Raw genomic sequence first — 18,285 nt, 5'->3', positions numbered from 1 at the left:
TTTTTAGTGTTTTCAAACCTTGGAGCATCAAAACACTGCCAAAAATGTCATTCATCTCCCACCTTATGCCATATTTTGCCCCGCCCGCAGGCTGTGGCGAGGAACGTGGCGCTCGTGGTAATTTATGACCGTTCGCCTGTGCACCTGTCCCCATCAGTTGGCTGGGTGCCGCTCAAATGAGTGCTGTCGCCGACAGGGACGAAGTACCACCGTGCGCCTCTACATCTCCGCTGCAGGGCACCCCAGTGGCCCGTGTCATTTCGTTAACCGGTGACAAATGGAGGGACGCGAATGGCTGAAGTGGGAAGGTCGTAGAATGATGCAAACAAACGTTGTGGTTGGAATATATTGTGGAAGGGTAGTAACGTTTGTTTTAAGATGTCGTGGTGTTGCTAAACACACAGCAATATCTCGGTATTACAGCAAACAACAGATAAATATGTCCAAAATCACGTCGATTTTCGGAAATCCTAGCCTTTGCTGTAACCGATACCCGTCTTCTTTGGTTCTTTGTGAAGGCCTGTTGTGTTACGGTCTCTTGTGTTGGGGTCATTATTCACTATCGTAGCCATAGGAACACATGTTTGAGGAAAACGAAAAACAGAGAGGCGTCTTATAAGAACCAAGCGAAAGTGCATATGAGCTTGTCATTTTTAGTTTCATTTATGCTGGCTTATGCATTTACAACATGTTCTGACAGACGCTGTTGCTGTCTATATTTCCTAAAATGGTTAGTTTTATATTGTCAGTTTGTTTAGGATAGTATTTCGCTTTTCTTATGTTTTCAAAACTCTAAAATGGCGACCTAAATTACGTGTTATAAGTCAGTTCGTCGGTGGATCCAGAAACGCTAACCAGATTTAAATTTTGAACGAAAGCGTATGCTGCTTTATATGGCACTCCTTTTCAATTTGCAGATATTGAAGTATCGTCTTTTCAACGTTTCTGTATATTCGCTCCAGTTGAACAATCGCCGGCAAATACAAAACGCTGGGGCGGACCCAAGGCAGAAGTGTGCCAAGCTTATTCGCTTTTTAATCCAGCGCCAGACTATGCACTGCATTGTCTAGCTTCTATGCCTTCCGTGTGCTGAAATTGAAATATCCCACCGTTCTAGCGCCATCAGAGGCCGCTAACCAGAATTCAGCGGCACCGCGCCGACCACTCGGCCGTGGCCGGTAGCCAGCTGCGGCTGCCAACGGCCACGCCACTCCGACAAAAACTGTGGGTACTCGTCCCCCCCCCTCTCCCCCACCCCTTCGACCCGTCTCCGGCAGGCCGTATCCCTCCACCACGCGACTCGGAGTCGAGATCCGTGATCGCCACTCGGCAACTACTCGACTCCTCAGCGCGGTGGCGGCTATCACGAGTACAGCTCGTGGTGCGAAAATAAAAAACAACAACCGATCGTTCTGCGGCTGCGCTAACACCACCGGACGCAACGGACGCCGCTCAAAGGGAGAAGCGTGGGTACGGGGCGGCGTGGCGCAATCGGCGAGCTCGGATATGATTTCCTGCGCCGACTGGTGGTAACGCCTGGTAACGCCGCTGTCTGACGCCCGGGGGTGGACGGAGGAATGTGTAAAAACAGTGGCACGGGCGCCTCGGACGCCAGCAGCGAGGAAATGAGTCGCCGGTGGTAAATTAAGTGGAGCATGGCAACAGTAGGGGAAGTTGGGGCAATGCCGGAGTTGGGGCAAAGCCGAAATTCGAGATATTTCGAAAACCGTAAGACATGGATGCCACCTGTCAGTGATGCTCTGAAGCTTAAGTGACTACAATTATCGCATGTTTGTTACGAGTCGTCATTGGGAATACTTCGACTGTGAGGGCGCCAAGAGCGTTTTCAAGGTACGTTTCCCTTGTACTACATGCGCCTTTGAAGCTGCATTTCTTACTCATTATGCTACCGTTTGTCTGGCCAATTCGGTCAAGTAATCTTTAGCATGTCTTTGCATAAGTGTGCTGCCTATTTGAAATTTATACAGCACGTTGAAAAGTTATGGGCCTGCAAATGAAAGTATTGCTGGCTGGGGTAATGCCGAAAACGTGCGATTACGCACGTGTTAAAAGCACGCTACGTGGACTTTACTGCTGTAGAATAGCAACGCGTATTTTTAGTCACACAAATTACACTTTCAACCGACACAACGGCCTGTTACCTATAAGGAATAACTTACCTGGCATTTTCTTATTATATTACACAATTATAACTTCCAGTGTGCACCGCGTCCTCAAGCTCTTAAAACGCGTGTCAGCTTTGATGAATTCTGGATAAAGTTTGAGATAAACTGGCAAAACATCAATGTCGGCATTCCCCGTAGATCATTTCTCCCATTTTCGGCTTTCCCCGCAGTCCGGGGCAACGCCGAAAAAGTCACTTCTTTGATATTTTTAGTTTGTGCGCTTAAGGGTATGCGAATTCATCAAATGCGCCTGGTATGTTTGAAAGGCAAAAGACTGGCCTCTCGAATGACGCCAACAAGAATAGCTTATGTTGTCTACCTTGCGTGCTACGGGCGTCAGAAAAAAAGTCTTCGGCGTTCCCCCAACTTCCCCTAATTGAGGGGATAGAATGACCGGCAGACTCGAGGCACGTGTTAAGGTGGAATTGCTCCTAGTTGCTATGTTATTGAGGAAGGCTACGCGTATCGGTGTTCCATTACTGGCCGGTAGAGGACATTCGACATAAAAGGACATGTTTTGTCAGTAACTACATTATGGCTGCTAATATATGCTGCCTTATTACTCGTTATATCTCTTCTACCAAGCATTACCATTTTATGTAGAATGCTTGATAATCGGGTGGTTAGGAAAGTTTGCCCGTCTCACCAAAATATGAGGCATAATATTATGAACATTAAAGAATCACAACAGCGCGTATCAGTGATAGATGTTTAGTGGTTTGTTTGCCAAAATGAAAGAATAACAATTGAAATAGAAAACATTCAGGAGAAATTAAAAAAAAAAATCACCTTTCCTTTTTCACTCTCCCCTTTCCAAAAAAATGCAGTAGTGACTCTGTTTTTTGGAAGAAGATATAATCAAATCGTTATTCAATTTCGCTTATGGCACCCTATCAAATATCACGTTGTTTTCATCTGCCAGTCGGCAGTCCATAACTACATTGCCAAACTCTCAGGAGTGCAAACTGCATAGTTCCATCTCAACTTCAATGCTGCGCTTTTGTAGCATAAACTTGGCTATTTTGCGAACCTAAAACACCATTGGTATAAACAATGCAGCCTAATGTTGCGCTGTTTTCCCTCAGATAAGTGTCTTGTTGTGTCAGTGCATTCTAAAGGCCGCCGTCCACTGCGACGGAATTCCGTCCGGAGTCCGTCCGGAATGTCGCCGCACGCTGGCCGCATCCGGTCCGGATGCGGTCCGGATGCGGAGAGCTAATAAATGTTTCCTATCACTTATTACCAAATAAAATATTGCAAGTAACCAGCAGCGAATACTCTTGCCATTCTAAGGAAATAATTTTTACTTAATTCATGATGATCGAGTTCCAATTCTTCGTACAATTCACAATGTTTGCCTCCGATACGGCCCCAAACCACGTCTGTTCCGGACGTTCCGGATGCGTTTTCCGCAGAAAAGTTCAACGCGTCGGACATCACTCTTCCGTCTCCGTAGCAAGTAGCAACCGCATCCGAAACGCATGCGGAGAGCTGACGGAAAATCAACAGCTGATCGCCGTTCGGATGCGGTCCGGACGGAGCGCACACGATTTCCGTACGGACCGGATGCGCCCATAGGGTTCTGTGTTAAATTCCGTACGGACCGCACGCGTTCCGCACAGTGGACGGCGGCCTTTAAGCTCGAAATGGAAACAGGTTGTCATTCAAGTAGCGTGTTTTAGACAACTTAAGGCTTAAGCCCTTCAGGACTGCACTCACAAGTTACGTAAGGTCCTTTATGACTCGGGCTGAAAGAGTTATAGTGCTTCCATATTGCAAACGTTTGTATATGGAATGGGTTTCCCGCACCACTCAACGCACTCCACTCCAAGTGACAATTCATTTCACAACTTGCGAGTCTTCTCTGAGGTATAAGATCCTTTCCTTGAGATGTAAGACTTCCATAATGTGTTTAGATTGGCGTCGTTGACTGTCAGCTTATTACATCGATTTTCCGTATCTTATAACAAATAAGTACATAGGCGCGGGAGCCGGGGGGGGGGGGGGGCAGTGGGGGCAGCTTTCCCCCCAACTCTGGGGCCGTGGGGGCGGTGCCCCCACAGCTTTGAGACGGAATATCACACTTTTTTTGCAAATGTTTTCTTTTTTGTTGAAAAAGCTAAGGGATGAAAAATAAGTGGCCTAAAACCGGTGAGAAAACTAGATTTGGGGGTACCCTAGGTTGATCTCTATTATGGTGTGCCCCCCCCCCCCCAGTCTGAAAGTAGTTCCCGCGCCCCTGAATAAGTAGGTAATACAGAGCGCCGGTCAACGCCTTTCTCACTAAAACACAGCCAGTCGCGGTCATTGAAACCGAGCCTCACTGCTTCGGTTCCTATGTCGCTCGTAACGCATAAATGACAGCGAACACGTAAATGACAAACGCTTCGTACCGTTCTATAATTTGTGCTAAGTCATGCCAACATGAGGTCACAATTTGAGCTCAAACAGTATCTACCTTTGCTTGACCCGACCCCACGCGACAACTTCACGACCCTGTCCGCGCTCACCTGGTGTGCCTGTCCGTCCGGCCTGGCCGGTGTCCGGTGTCCTGTGGTGTGTCCGCGGGTGTCCGGAGTGTCCGCACCGCACACCGGACGGCGGTAACAGTCCATGACAGTCGGCCAGTCCGACCCGCCTTCTCCCGAGCGGAGGTGCCCACCGGAGCCAAAATAGAAATCAGCTGGCTCTGGCGGCCGGAGCTTCTGCCAAGATGGCGCCGGCCACTGCCGGCAGGCATGTGGGCTGGGAAAGCTGGCCAGACATAGACTGAACAGACAGACTGACACAGACACAGACACAGACAGACAGACAGACACAGACAGCCTGAAAGCCGGACACAGACAAGGATTCAGGCGCTGGACACTAGAGACAAACAAGCAGAGATGGACAGACGGGCACACAGACAGACGGTCACACAGACAGACATAGGCACAGACACATATTCACAATGAGACATAGACGAACAGACGAATAGGTGAAAAGATTGACAGCCGGGCAAACGATCACGCAGACACATACAATACTTGACGCAGACAGACCCCCAGGAAGAAAGCAGGTATTTTTTTTTTTTACTATTTTCTCGTGTGTTTGCGTGGGAGGAGGGAAACCCTTTCAGTCTGGAGTAGTTTGTTTTCATCATATCTCATTGCTCTGCAACGGGATAGATGATAAGTATGTTGCGCAGTTTGCTAAGGTTTCCATTCAGGTTATTTTACGCTTACGAGGTAGGCCGTAAAAATGTCGCTGTCCACATAAAAGCCAACGCATGATATCCTAGCTTGAAGGTAATCCCTGACAAAGGATGCGCAGGAGCATCAACGGATGAGTGTTGTATATCGACATACTGGCTAGGGCCCATCTAAAGGCACAGTGTGCCCAGCATTAGACAAAAAATTGTTTATTTCTTATTTTATAGCTATCGTCAAAATACAAGCGTCTTTTGTTGCACAAAACACTAAGTGGATAAGAAGGGCGATGTGGGGCATAATTGGAAATGTGGAGCATTGCGCGTCCTTGCGTTGTTATTTCCAAATGACTGATAAGCATTCGTGCTATCGTCGGTTAACCCACGCATGACTGGGGGGCTCTACAGAGCCCCCCTCCCGTTTTTCGGCAATGTCTTCTAAATCGTTTGACGGATCCACACGCAACTTGCGGTACCCACCGCAGCATCGATTTGACACCTTCTGCTAAAATGTCAACTCTCTAGCTACTATAATTTGGCCGTAAATGAGGTCAGAGTGACGTCATGTCGGCCGATTTTGATGCAAAAATATTGAATTACGGGGAACGCTAAAGCTACATCCAATTTCTTTGCATCAGTGGACTACAAATACACGTAGCTATCAAACTGCTATCTTGAATTTTCGAAATTTTGAAAATTTTGAAAAATATGTTTTTAAATTACTAAAAAAGTTTTTTTTTCAAAAACTCGTGATTTTTCGCAAAAAAGCAATATATGTGACAGAACACACACTGATGAAGTACTTGAGCAAGTTTTAGCGCAATATCTTCAAAAATAGGCCAAGTTACTTGCATTCTTGTCAAAATTTTACAATTACCTATATATTTTTTCAAAACCATTTTTTCGTACGCTTAGTCACTCGCGTTATGGAAAATACCCCAGTCATGCGAAGGTTAACGAAAAAAAGATGAAAGGCGAGATACAGTGAGACGATGGTGTACCTAACAAGAGTAGGTAAATCATGCAATGAGTAACTTCGATGAAAAACGGCATTATATGCTTTATTTTCAAGTGCTCTGACCTTTCTAAACGAGAAATTTCGTTCGTAAGGAAACCCCCGTCAACACTTTCGGGGATAGGGGGTTACGCTTCTACGCTGCCAGACAGGGAGGGCTCAGTAGACAGATGACGTCACGGGGTGTCAAGGTTTTGTCGATTTTTTAAGACTTTGCTGTGCAGTAAATTATCTTTTTTTAGGCTCTAAGGGAGCCTAAAGGTTAATATCAAACTGCTTCAGAGTATAAAATCCTCGGAAGATTAATATTGGCGAAGATTGGTAGACACCCGCTGACGTCATCTGTCAAGGTCACCGATGTCAACAAACGGCTAACCATTCTACCTCCTATATACGGCCTTGTTGGGGGATAGGTACCCGGTATCCCATATCAGAGATCAGCGTGGTGCTCTAGTGAGTCTCAGATGCCGGTGTGGGCCCTCAGTCCTCAGGTGCTGATCACTGACGTGGAGCTCCAGAGGCGTCAGTGTGGGGCTCTAAGTAAGAGATGCCGATGCTTGGCCCTCAGAGTTGCAGGTGTTCCCAGAAGCGTAGACGTGGGGCTCGTAGGATGGCGTCTAGGTACCCTTTACAGCTCAGCGATCAGTGAACTCACTCAGGCGTCGACGCAATGCCATCAGGAGCCCCGTGTGGCCCTCTGGGCGCCCTAACAGTTTGTAGCTAACAGTTTGTAGCACCAGAGGCCGCCTCAGGCTAGCCTTTGCGCAGTGCAGGTGGCGCTGTGATCCCAGAAAGCTGCAACTCTGAGATGGAAACACACTTCTGAAATGCAAGTTTCTTCCCTCCCAAGCTAGAAGTTGCGATGTGTAGCTTACACACTGGAAGTGCTATGAATAATCCAACAGCTGAGTCATTTACATCGGTTGTGTATACTGTTAATGTCCAAGACTGCGGCACCCGTCTCAGAGGGCTGAGACTGGCAGAGCCGGTGTGCGGGGCCCATGCTGATAGATACCTTTTGTAATGTTTTGTATGTATGTATGTATGTATGTATGTAATGTATGTATGTATGTATTTACGATTATGGGCGATCCACACATGCGTGGCGATTACTGCCCCTTTTGTGATATCGTTTTACGTTTAACAGCGGGAGACAGGGATGAACACATGTTCTGCCTTGTTTCTAAACTTACGTAGAACATCTTCGATTGTAATCTTTACCTTGGCCTACCGTAAGGTGGGGCTCACCTTTCCGTGCTTCTATCCTCAGGATACTGAAATCCTTCTCCTCCACGCCGCAACCCCCCTCCGGGCTGGACAGGCAACTTTATCTCATGCGGGCTGCTCCCTTGGAGCGGCACCGCTGCTCCTGAGGGAGCGCACTCCGTAGCCGGGTGCAGTGAGTGCCTTGGGGCTGGGTGGCCTGTCCTCTGACGGGCTCAGCCCCGGCGACTCACTAGGGTGCCTGCCCAGACCAATGTCTCCCCCTAATTCCTATCATCCTTCCGGCTCTGCAATGGTCTTGTCGACCGAAAGGGCTAGTGGTGTCAATCGGTTACCAAAATTTTGGTATACCGATACCGAACCAATACCGATTCGGTATTTGGTATTATATACCAAAAGCATTTGGTATTTTGTCGGTATCATGAAAATCAACTACTGTCATAAAATATTTGAAAGCATTTTTGATATACCTTCTGAACTCAAATTTGATTTTGCTAAATGACACTGGATGAAGAAAAATGGCAATCATGACACATTTCTCCCAAATGCATGATGTCCTAACAAATGGGCAAACACATCAACTGTAATATCAAATACATCAGTCTACCAATGTTAAATGGCAACTTATCAGTGTTAGCAAATTCCAATACCATGAGGATAATTATCCTACAATGACAAAGAAAGCCAATGTGCAAGACATAAACATTAATTAATGTTTAACTCACTGTATGCTGGAAAACATACTTAAACTACCTGTCTCAAAATTTCCAAAGCATTTATTAGCAACAAATTTGACTTTGTTTTGAGGAGTCTGTGATTGATCTTGACCTTGTCTTCCTCTTCATTTTACTGCAATGCAATTACATTATCCAAAACCCTGTTTAATACAGCACTAGCTTCACCATTATCATCTAATATTTAAGGCAGCATTTGTCAATTCATCATCACCCGCATCACCCCACAAATCTTCAACTTCGCTCAACTTCAAAAAGCCTTGTAATGAGCGATGCTGTCATGATCCTGTGGATAATTTATTTTCTTCAATTAGTGTTCTCTTTCCTGCTCTCTCAACAGATACAGATCGCTAGCAATTTAATCATAAGCTTCGTAAAATATAATTGGCTTTTGGCTTGACTCGCACACAGCAGTTTCAAAACTGAACACATCTAAAAACATTTCAATGTCGCAGCTGTGCCAGGTTGAGGAACCGATATAGCTCGTTTTTCTGGTACTTCATTTTTCAGCAAAAGCGGCCTACAACTTTCTTGAATTAATTTTAAGAAGTCAAAATTTATACAAGGAATTTTGATTTAAGTGGACTTAAGCAAAAAAGAAAAGAAAAACTTTATTTTATACAGTTTTATCATTAATGCAAATGGCCGCCGCCTCTAAGGCCGCCATTATGGAAGAGATGACACGTGACGTGTGCCAATTCCTCCGTAAAATTATGGACATTTTACTAAGATTTCATCGCGGTATCAATACAGTGGTGTCTGCTATCTATCAGTGTGCCTCGTAAGTAATTATTTATCAAGTTTTATTGTGTTACACATTTGTTGATGAAGAAAAATTGTCTGCGTCAGTATTAGAGTTCTGCACGGCTGCAATTTTCCACAGCCTAGCCACCCCGCAGCCGTGGCTCCACAGCCACAGCCGCCCACAGCCGTGGCAAACTGTGGGCAGCCAGCCGTCAGCCGGCCGTGGATACTTTCAATGAAATGCATCCAAATAGTATATAATAAGTTGTTTTTAGTTGAAACATATAGCCAAAAGCACATTGCAATGGGCTATAGATTCTCAGGCTCATGAAGCATCATAGGTTAAGTGGTTGTGTATATGGCTTTAGGCCGAAGGCCTGAAGCCTGATGCGCATCGCATGCCTTCACAAGCCCTTGCAAGGGGTTAAGAAAGATGGGTAGGTAGGTACCTACATCAACAGAAAACATAAACAACGAACCAGAATAGAAGCACTAGCAGTGTAGACATCTAATGCCAAATCCTGAAGCATGGTTGTGGGACAGAACGACAGACCCTGATACTTTCCATTATCAATGTTAGGTATGGAAAATGAAACTGAAGTTGATGGACTGTCAAACAGTGATTGTCTAGTCAAAACTCTTGCTTCTTTCTTACCTTGCATATTTTCTGGGGTGTGATATGCCAGGCTTGAAGCAGCCTTCTGAGCAAGTCTCTAACTAATTTGATATGCAAGGCATCAAAACACTAGTGAGCATCCAAGAAAGAAAAACATTCATCTATTTTGATTTTTCCAAATAATGATCTTCGCTCAAATCCCCAAGGACGTGCGAGCCACAATTGCCTCTTTTAATCAAAAATTTCACTTGAGTTTTTAATGACGTCAATAGCAAAGAAGTGGCAATAAATTGTTTTGTGTCACTATAAACAGCCATAAAAATTATAATCAATAAATAATAATGCTAAACAGTAGAAAACTTGCTCTCAAACAAAGATTAATTATCAAATTTTTACGTTTTCAAAAGAAGACGTCATTTTATTAGTAAAGTCAACAGCTCGCGTAAGAAATATTGTGTTCAGGGTTTTCACCATCATGTGAATTACGTGTTCAGGGTTTTCACCATCATGTGAATTAACCGTAAGTAAGGTTCATGCTCACTTATAATCTAATTCCATTGGCTTCGTTGATCAGCATTTTCTGTTAGCGGTCTTTCACACACCAGTTAGAACATAAAGCGCCAGTTTTATATTATGTAATTGGACTTGCCGAAAATCAAGAAATACATCTAAGAGTTATTTTAGATAATATTTTATGAAGCCTTTACCTGCCTTTACCTAGACGTGATTTCTTTTTAATTTACCTGAAAGAATTATTGAACGCTCGTCTTCAATAGCTGTAAGGTGCTCTCCTAATGACCAGGTGAGATTGATTTGAGAGGGATGTGACAATGCAACATATTGCATTTTCTGAAACTGTCAAGCTCTTGATGATGAAGGAACAATCGGTACCTATAATTAGTATTCTGTACCAGAGTGCAAACTCCCCTACAGCAAATGGTAAAACCATTACAGGTTTTTAAAGGCTTCACCACTTTCAATGTTGCTGGGCATCCTTTGCATGATTTTTACAGGCTAGACTGCTTATCAGAATGTAAGATTGAGGATTTAAAATTTTATATTTGAGTACTTAAGATTGAGCTTGAAATCTCACAGCCGTGGCCACAGCCGTAGCCGTGTTCTTGGAGATATTTGCAGCCGCCCCGGCCCACAGCCGTGGGGCTGCAGCCAGCCGCGGCTGCAGCCGGCCGGTGCAGACCTCTAGTCAGTATCGTCACCAATCACCATGCTACTTGGGCTGAACTGTAGGTATCATGGGCTTTGTTTATATTAATGGTGTAGCCCAAGGTGTAGCCCATCATTGTCAATTGGGTCACCACTTTTGGATCATGATAACACACTTAACCCTGTCTTGACTGGACTCGAAATGAATGACTTGAATTGAAAGAAGGTTTGATGGTTCAGGCATGGACAAGATTCAGGGTTCAAGTTATTTTCCTAACACCTCATGCAGTTGACTTGAATCCACATTCCAGTAAAATAACTGACCTGAATATTTGTTAATAGTTGCAAAATAAGTTATAAATGTATTTTTTGCAATGCAAATAATCAAGAGATTGCCTGATTTGTTTTTGTTACCTTATTTCAAAGTATTAGGTACCTTTCAAGGCTTATCATATGTCTTGAGAAAGTTTGAAGCATTTGTTTGATAATTCCCTGATTTCGGTATCTAGTCGGTATTTCCCCCTATTTCTGAAAATCGGTTCGGTTTTGGTATACTCTCAGTGATTTTGGTCGGTATCGGTTTGGTATTGGTTTGCAAAATTTCTGAAATTGACATCACTAGAAAGGGCCTAACCCAACAAAACAAAAAAACAAAAAACAAAAGGTGGGGCTATTTGAGACAGTGGGGTTATTTGACACAGTATTTAAAATCGCTATAAAATAAAAACCACTTAACCCGCGCGGGGCTGGGGTCTCCAGCCGAACGCGCGGGGCTGGGGGGGGGGGGGTAAATTTTACCCCCCCTGTTATCTCCCGAACTAATGGTCCGATTTGGAAAATTCAAACGCCAATCGAAAGCTCTCATCACGAACTACTAAAAACATGTACTTAATTTAAAGTTTGAGGTCAAGGTCAAGGTCAGGTCAAGGGTACAAATTGCAAGTTTCTACAGTCTCGGCCTTGCACCGTAGTTGCCGAAGAATGGAGTCATGGACTGAGACTGATCGCCCAAAACGTGTTCTTAGGCTACCAAGACAATATTAGTTGCATACAATATCATTCAGAGGTCAAGGTCAAGGTCAGGTCAGGTCAGGTCAGGTCACACAAAAACAAAATATAGAAAAGGGCATGTGCGACACATGTTTTATGGGTCATTTTACTCATAGAATTCAATAGGCACACTCAATAAGTAATATGGACCACCTCTGGATAAATTTCAGGTCGAGGTCAGGTCAAGGTCAGGTCAAGTGAGGTCAAATTTTGAAGTTGGTTGTTAAGGCCTAAAAAGGTGTCTATCTGATGCAGTTTTTCACGGCGAATCGAATGGTGCTATTTTTGTTTCCGTACGAGGTCTAGAACTTCCAAAAAAGTCATTTTTCAAAAATTTTGTGTGTCGTGACGTCATAAAATTTTGAATAACTCCCACATTTTTGAACCGATTCTTCTAAAATTTGGTATGTAGGTGCACATAGACCACTTCTCTGACATATATTCCGGTTTTTTCGATAGACTCAAAATTTTGGATTTTATAATGATTTTCCCCAAAAAATCAGTTTTTGAAAAAAATTTAGGCCAAAATCCAAAATTTTCAAAAAACCGAGATAGCCATTTGATAGACAAAGTAAAATTACGTATAACCTTTTTGTTACGTCTTGATTCCTTTAAAAATGAAGATGTTAGCGGCGTTTGAACTTTTGCCGTTTTTGAGGCGAAAATGGCGAACATGACGTCACTAAAACGTCAATTTCTCAAAAATTTTCCGACGGATTTCGCTCAAATTTTCAGGGAAGGTGTCAAATTGATGTAAGAAAAGGTACTGTAAGTTTGGCGGCGCTGCGCGCCGCCGTTTTTGAGATATCGCAAAAATTCGCGAGGGGGGTAAAATTTACCCCCCCCCAGCCCCGCGCGGGTTAAAATTTATGCTTAATTTTTTGCTCAGGCGATTTACTGCTCGATTCCACACCTCCCTGAGCGAAAATATCACACAAAAATCAAACGATCTTCATTTTATAGTGATTTTAACCCGCGCACCGACGGGGGTCTGCGCCAACTTCGCACCGACGGGGGGGGGGGCGGATGACCGCCCCCCCCCCCTGAGATCTCGAGAACGAAGCAAGATAGCGACAAGCGGTAAACGGCATCGGATACGCACGGTTAAGATCTACAATTTTTACAAAGGTCATTTTCAGGTCAGGTCAAAGATGACGTCACAGGGGTCGAAAAAGTCAAAATGGCGGCGCTAGATATGGAGACAGTTTTTCTCGAATAACTTTCGAATTAGTCAAGATAAGAACAAACTAAGGGCATCATCGTGATCCTCTCGTCAATCCGCATCGAATGATATATATGTTGACCTCGAAAGGTCAAGGTCAAAGGTTGACCTCAGGTCACGTGACCTTGAGGTCATCATGTATGTCATTCGATGCGTCTTGACGAGCTGAACACAATGAGACCATCCACGCGGCTGTATCTTGTTCCTGTACGGAGTTATTGGCCAAAAACCTTTGGTGACCTTTGATGACGTCACATGACCTCACAGCTGCCCAACAGCAAAACAGACCTCAAGGTAGTGAAGGTTGATCGTATATGAAGTCATGTATGGTATATGGGGCCATTCCGACCCGTTTTAGTGGTAAAAACAGGGAGTTGATTTTTCCCCCATTGACTTATAATGGGGAGGTCGCGAAATTGACCTGACCTTAGGTCACCGATATCAAAATTCCGAGATATACAACTTGTAGCTACTAATGACCTAATAACATCCTGCGACTTTCAAAGGCCTCCGACATCTACTGTAGCTATGGCACGGTGACAAAGTTGCAAAAAAGTGACTTGAGGTTGGGTCATTCAAAGTGACCTGGTGACCTGACCTTAAAAGTTAGGAGCTTTAAACTTGCACAATATGTGTAAAATTGATAAGGGAATAGTCGTACCAAATTTCGCGGCGCTACGCGCCGCGGTTTTCCCGCTATTCGCGAAAAACCTCAGGGGGGCGGATATCCGCCCCCCCCGTCGGTGCGCGGGTTAAATACTGTCTCAAATAGCCCCACTGTCTCAAATAGCCCCACTGTCTCAAATAGCCCCACTTTACGGTACCCTTGTCAGTGGTCTTTCTCCCGAAGTAAAGATCTGTATGATCTTTTATTGTGCTACGAAGGTCGCCCGTGCTAGCTCGCCCGCCTTACGCTAGAGGGCGGATGTGTCGGGCCGTCCGAACCACAGAGCCCGCTGCTCTCGCTAACATATCCCATACCCAGCCGCAGAGAGCATCACTACGGCATTATTGAACACCCACGCACTTAACACGGGATATGAATGCTCGCAAGCTACGGTTACTTTTTGTATTTCAAAACACGGGTTGAAAGGCTTGTCTTATCTTGTGTCCTGATAAAAGCTTATGGGATATGTGACCCAAGATTACTTTAATATGACCTGTCAAATAGCATGACCATTGACAATCAACCTGTTCAAATTACAATTTCAAGTACTCGGGCGCCGCAAAAGGCCTTTTGCCCTAGGCCGCGTCTTTGAAGCTCGGTAAACGTTAAGGGGCTGCCAAAACCTATGTTTGTTATAGCCAAGCTCAGTTAGCGGCGTTTTGAGTTTTTTTCCGGGGTCAGAGTCGAGAAGTTAGTAAGTTGACATGTGCAAAGATGGCTCTGTATTGCGTTTGTCGCGTGATTATTGATGCATATCACCAACTGCATGACTTTTTGTAATTCAGCGTTCCACAAATACCTACCAGCGTGATTGGTTCTATAAGTTATCTCTGATGTCTTTGTGAATATTCCTCTGAAGAATGTGTATTGTATCAGTGTATCAGTGTAATATATGTACAGTGTAATCAGCCAATGCCGTTCGGTTGATTTCGAATAAATGCAACACGACGCATTCGAAAATCAAATAATATTTATCCTTTTTTCCCCATTTGATGTCCGTTGTATGAAAAATTCCCTGAGATATGTAATCTTATTTATCTAGTTAAGTGCGCATCCTGGATTGTAAATAACACGCTTGACGTCCGTGCGTTCTTACATCATACATTGAGAACATATATTTCAGAATATATATTTAACATCACAGGAAAAGCCGTGCCATTCACTGACTAGGACAAGAGTGTTTCTATTCTTGTGTGAACAGTGGTGAATGACGATTATCATACAAGTGTCTAAGATGAAAACGTGCGCAAAACAGTAAACAGCAAACGAATGATTTGCCGACTTATCTGACATTTTTGTATTTATATGTACATAAAAATTGATCGTCCTTTGAGTCTATGAAAGTATAGACTCATGAAAACATCCTTTTTTGCTTTGAAATGGCCTAACAAATAGCTCGTATTATAAGTAAATCTTCAACATTGACTGATATACACTATACATCAAACATGTAGCAGAAGAGAACATCGAACAATCAATTGTTCAACTTAAATTTAACATTCATCCACCGAATAGTTACATATGTAGGGTAGCTTCTTAAACATCAGTAAGAATATCGCTGATAGTAAGATACTGCATGACTTTATTTGTTAAACGAAAATAAATACGCACACAGACCGATTTTTTCCGCCAAAAACAGTTACAACATTCCACACAATGCACATTGTATAGAGCCCGCTGACTTCCTAGCTACATACCAGTAGTTGTTACTGAGATAGTTTAAGATCGGGTATTTGTCTTTTATCACCAAATTATAGGGAAAACCGCTTTGAACAAGTGGTTAGCTAGGGTCATTCCCCATTCAGTCTCAGGCTCTCATGTGATGACATTTGCTCCAATAACTTCTAAGAATTTATTTGCTTCCTTACATTTTACCTTGCTTTCGACATCTGGATAATCAGGGATAATTTTCCGAAATCACCGGTCATTTTTTGGTATTGCAAGGACCATCGATGCAATTAGTCACATTTTTAGATTGTTTTTGCTTCCACAATTCCTCTTTTACTCGTTGCCATGTCCGCTGTACACAGTGCACGATGGCAGCCTAAAACACCGAATGATCCCAGTGATCCCGGAAAATTTCCCTGATTATCCGGATGTCGAACGCACGCTTAGACTTCTGAGGTTTGGCGGTGGGCAGTGGCACTGGCAATGGCAATGACACTACCATGGACAATGGACAGCTCAAGTTATTGTTCCAACAAGTTATGTGCCTATGATTCTGATTCTCCAAACAGAAAGCTGAAATTTATAAACTTTTTGATTTCTTTTTATAAATGTTCCTGAAATTTGGAAACCAGACTGACAACGTGCTCACTCCAATCGGACTCACTTGAGCTGTTTGGAAAAACTGCGACGTATCCTCTTACTCGAAAAAAAAAAAACTTCCAGGGAACTGGCATAATCCAAGCAAACCTTCTCGATTAGCTATATGGGGCCCAGCGGCCAGTCCTGCGCATCAGCAAGACCCTGCACTCATAGGTCACTAGCCTCAACAAAGGCAGTGAGCGCTGACTCCCTGCACGAAAATGTCACCGTTCCTTGAATAGTTCTTCACAGTTCGCATGTGAGCGATTACTCCCTCCATTGTGGTGGCGCTGTTCCTTGGACATTGCAAGTCCTCCAATTACTCCCTCCATGAACTCCGATTACTCCGACCCGCTCCTTGGACACTCCTCATCCATGAGAGTGTCCGCGTACCGAACACTCCTCTGTCGAGCAGTGTCGTCACTCACTGGACACTCTTGAGACGGGAGAGTGCCAGGTACTGCCGTCGCAGTGGTCTCGGTGAGTTTGGATTCGATGAACTCAGGCCGCAAGTGACGTCCAAACTGAGAGGAAGAGCCGCGGTGGCGGCCGAGCCCTGCACAGCCGCTCTGTGGAGAGAGAGAGAGAGAGAGAGAGAGAGAGAGAGAGAGAGAGAGAGAGAGAGAGAGGGAGAGAGAGAGAGAGAGAGAGAGAGAGAGAGAGAGAGAGAGAGAGAGAGAGAGAGAGAGAGAGAGAGAGAGAGAGAGAGAGAGAGAGAGAGAGAGAGAGAGAGAGAGAGAGAGAGAGAGAGAGAGAGAGAGAGAGAGAGAGAGAGAGAGAGAGAGAGAGAGAGAGAGAGAGAGAGAGAGAGAGAGAGAGAGAGAGAGAGAGAGAGAGAGAGAGAGAGAGATCCTGTCAGAGGATAGACCCGCCGAAGTTCGATTCCAAAGTTATTATCAATAAGTAAGGCAGCAAGAAAAAGACGGTGTTGTTTTCTACTGCGCCGTGTTCGATCGTGCTGCGAATGGGGTGGTCAGGGTGATGATTGTGTTCGGACAAAGGGAGGGACTATGCCACTTTTTAGTTTCTCTTCTTTTATAACATGACCCAACGCTCAGCACCCCTTCGCAGCACGCTCGAAAAAAAGAAAATCAAACAGTGCGAAAAATAGGAGAGCGGTAGCACCGAGTGACCGAGAAGTATCCCATGCTGGTCACAAGCACACGACTCACGAATAGTATTTCAACAGGGATTCAAGCCTAAGTTGTGACGTGAAAGCTGTTCAAAACATTATCAATGCAGCTGTTATTGAGGCAGGTGAAAATAGTAGAAGAAAACGGGCGCATAAAATACTCTTGCTAAGTAAATGTGTAAAATACATAAATAATGATAATATCTAAACCATTTATCATTGGTATAGAATCATACTCTCGTCTCACTGCGACGTCTCTCACTTGGTGTTGAGCGGCGCCGCCGGCCGCTCAGCCGGCTCCGGAGCATGACACGAGTGGGCGGAGCCATTGGATCTGCGCAGGCGCAGTGACCTCAGTGTCCACTGCGTGTAGGAGGTGGCCCGCGAGCGGACGCTGCTACCCGCGCGGCTGATAGCGGCTGGAGGACGCCGGCAGCGGAGACAGACCCTGTGGGAAGGGGTGCAGAGTAGTGATGCCAATTACGGAAAATCTTGATACCGATATCAAACCAAATACCAACAATAACTATGAAAAAATACCGAAACCGAGCAAACTTGGTAAACTCAGTAAAATGCCAACTTTTTACCAAAGTCACAGCTTCTTTTACATTAGGGACTTTTCACAATACCAACAAAATACCAAATGCATTAGCCTTGAAATACCAAATACCAAGTAGGTATCGGTTTGGTATCAGTATACCAAAAAGTTGGTATCTGCTTGACATCTCTAGTGCAGAGTCAGGGGCGTGAGCCTGGGGGTAAAATATTGGGTACTTGGGGGGGGGGGGGGGCACAGTAGGTGGTGAACTGACAAATGTAGGGTGAGATACTGGATGTGTTTTGATAGGTGTGCTGAGCGCAGCAATTTGCTTTATAATCTGGCAAGCCTAAGAAAGATTTGATTAAAAGCACATCTGCCAATGATAGACATGTTTCCGTAATATTGCCTCTAGTATATCCGAGAACATTCATTTTTTACCGCTTCTCTGACAGTTTTTTATCAGCATTACGAGCTTGCGTGGGCTAGGCTGCTTCTC

General features: G+C 44.5%; 2 protein-coding genes and 1 long non-coding RNA gene across 8 annotated transcripts in view; 1 reads left to right on the top strand and 2 right to left on the bottom strand.

Annotated features, from left to right (window-relative positions):
• LOC122371249 overlaps window positions 1–350 on the top strand; it is a 74,865-nt gene extending 74,515 nt beyond the window's left edge. The window contains exon 4 of the long non-coding RNA XR_006254696.1: window positions 197–350. This is a non-coding gene — a long non-coding RNA (uncharacterized LOC122371249). The remainder of the gene's footprint in view (window positions 1–196) is intronic.
• LOC122371244 (actin cytoskeleton-regulatory complex protein PAN1-like) overlaps window positions 1–4,856 on the bottom strand; it is an 89,360-nt gene extending 84,504 nt beyond the window's left edge. For all 5 annotated transcript variants that reach the window (XM_043347418.1, XM_043347420.1, XM_043347415.1 and 2 more), the window contains exon 1: window positions 4,697–4,856. The gene's annotated coding sequence lies outside the window, so the exon portion shown is untranslated. The remainder of the gene's footprint in view (window positions 1–4,696) is intronic.
• Window positions 4,857–14,908: 10,052 nt separating this feature from the next.
• Window positions 14,909–18,285, bottom strand: part of LOC122371246 (RYamide receptor-like) — a 48,266-nt gene continuing 44,889 nt past the window's right edge. The window contains exons 6-7 of one of the 2 annotated variants that reach the window (XM_043347422.1): window positions 17,511–17,696; window positions 14,909–16,685 (exon numbers count right to left, since the gene is read on the bottom strand). In XM_043347422.1, coding sequence (XP_043203357.1) covers window positions 16,541–16,685; window positions 17,511–17,696 — 331 coding nt within the window. In that variant the 3' untranslated portion in view covers window positions 14,909–16,540. The remainder of the gene's footprint in view (window positions 16,686–17,510; window positions 17,697–18,285) is intronic. The other variant, XM_043347421.1, reaches the window with a different exon arrangement.

Source organism: Amphibalanus amphitrite, unplaced genomic scaffold (genome assembly GCF_019059575.1).
Source record: "Amphibalanus amphitrite isolate SeventyFive unplaced genomic scaffold, NRLGWU_Aamphi_draft 001221F_arrow, whole genome shotgun sequence".
Taxonomy (NCBI): domain Eukaryota; kingdom Metazoa; phylum Arthropoda; class Thecostraca; order Balanomorpha; family Balanidae; genus Amphibalanus; species Amphibalanus amphitrite.
This window is presented reverse-complemented; position numbering and strand designations above follow the sequence as displayed.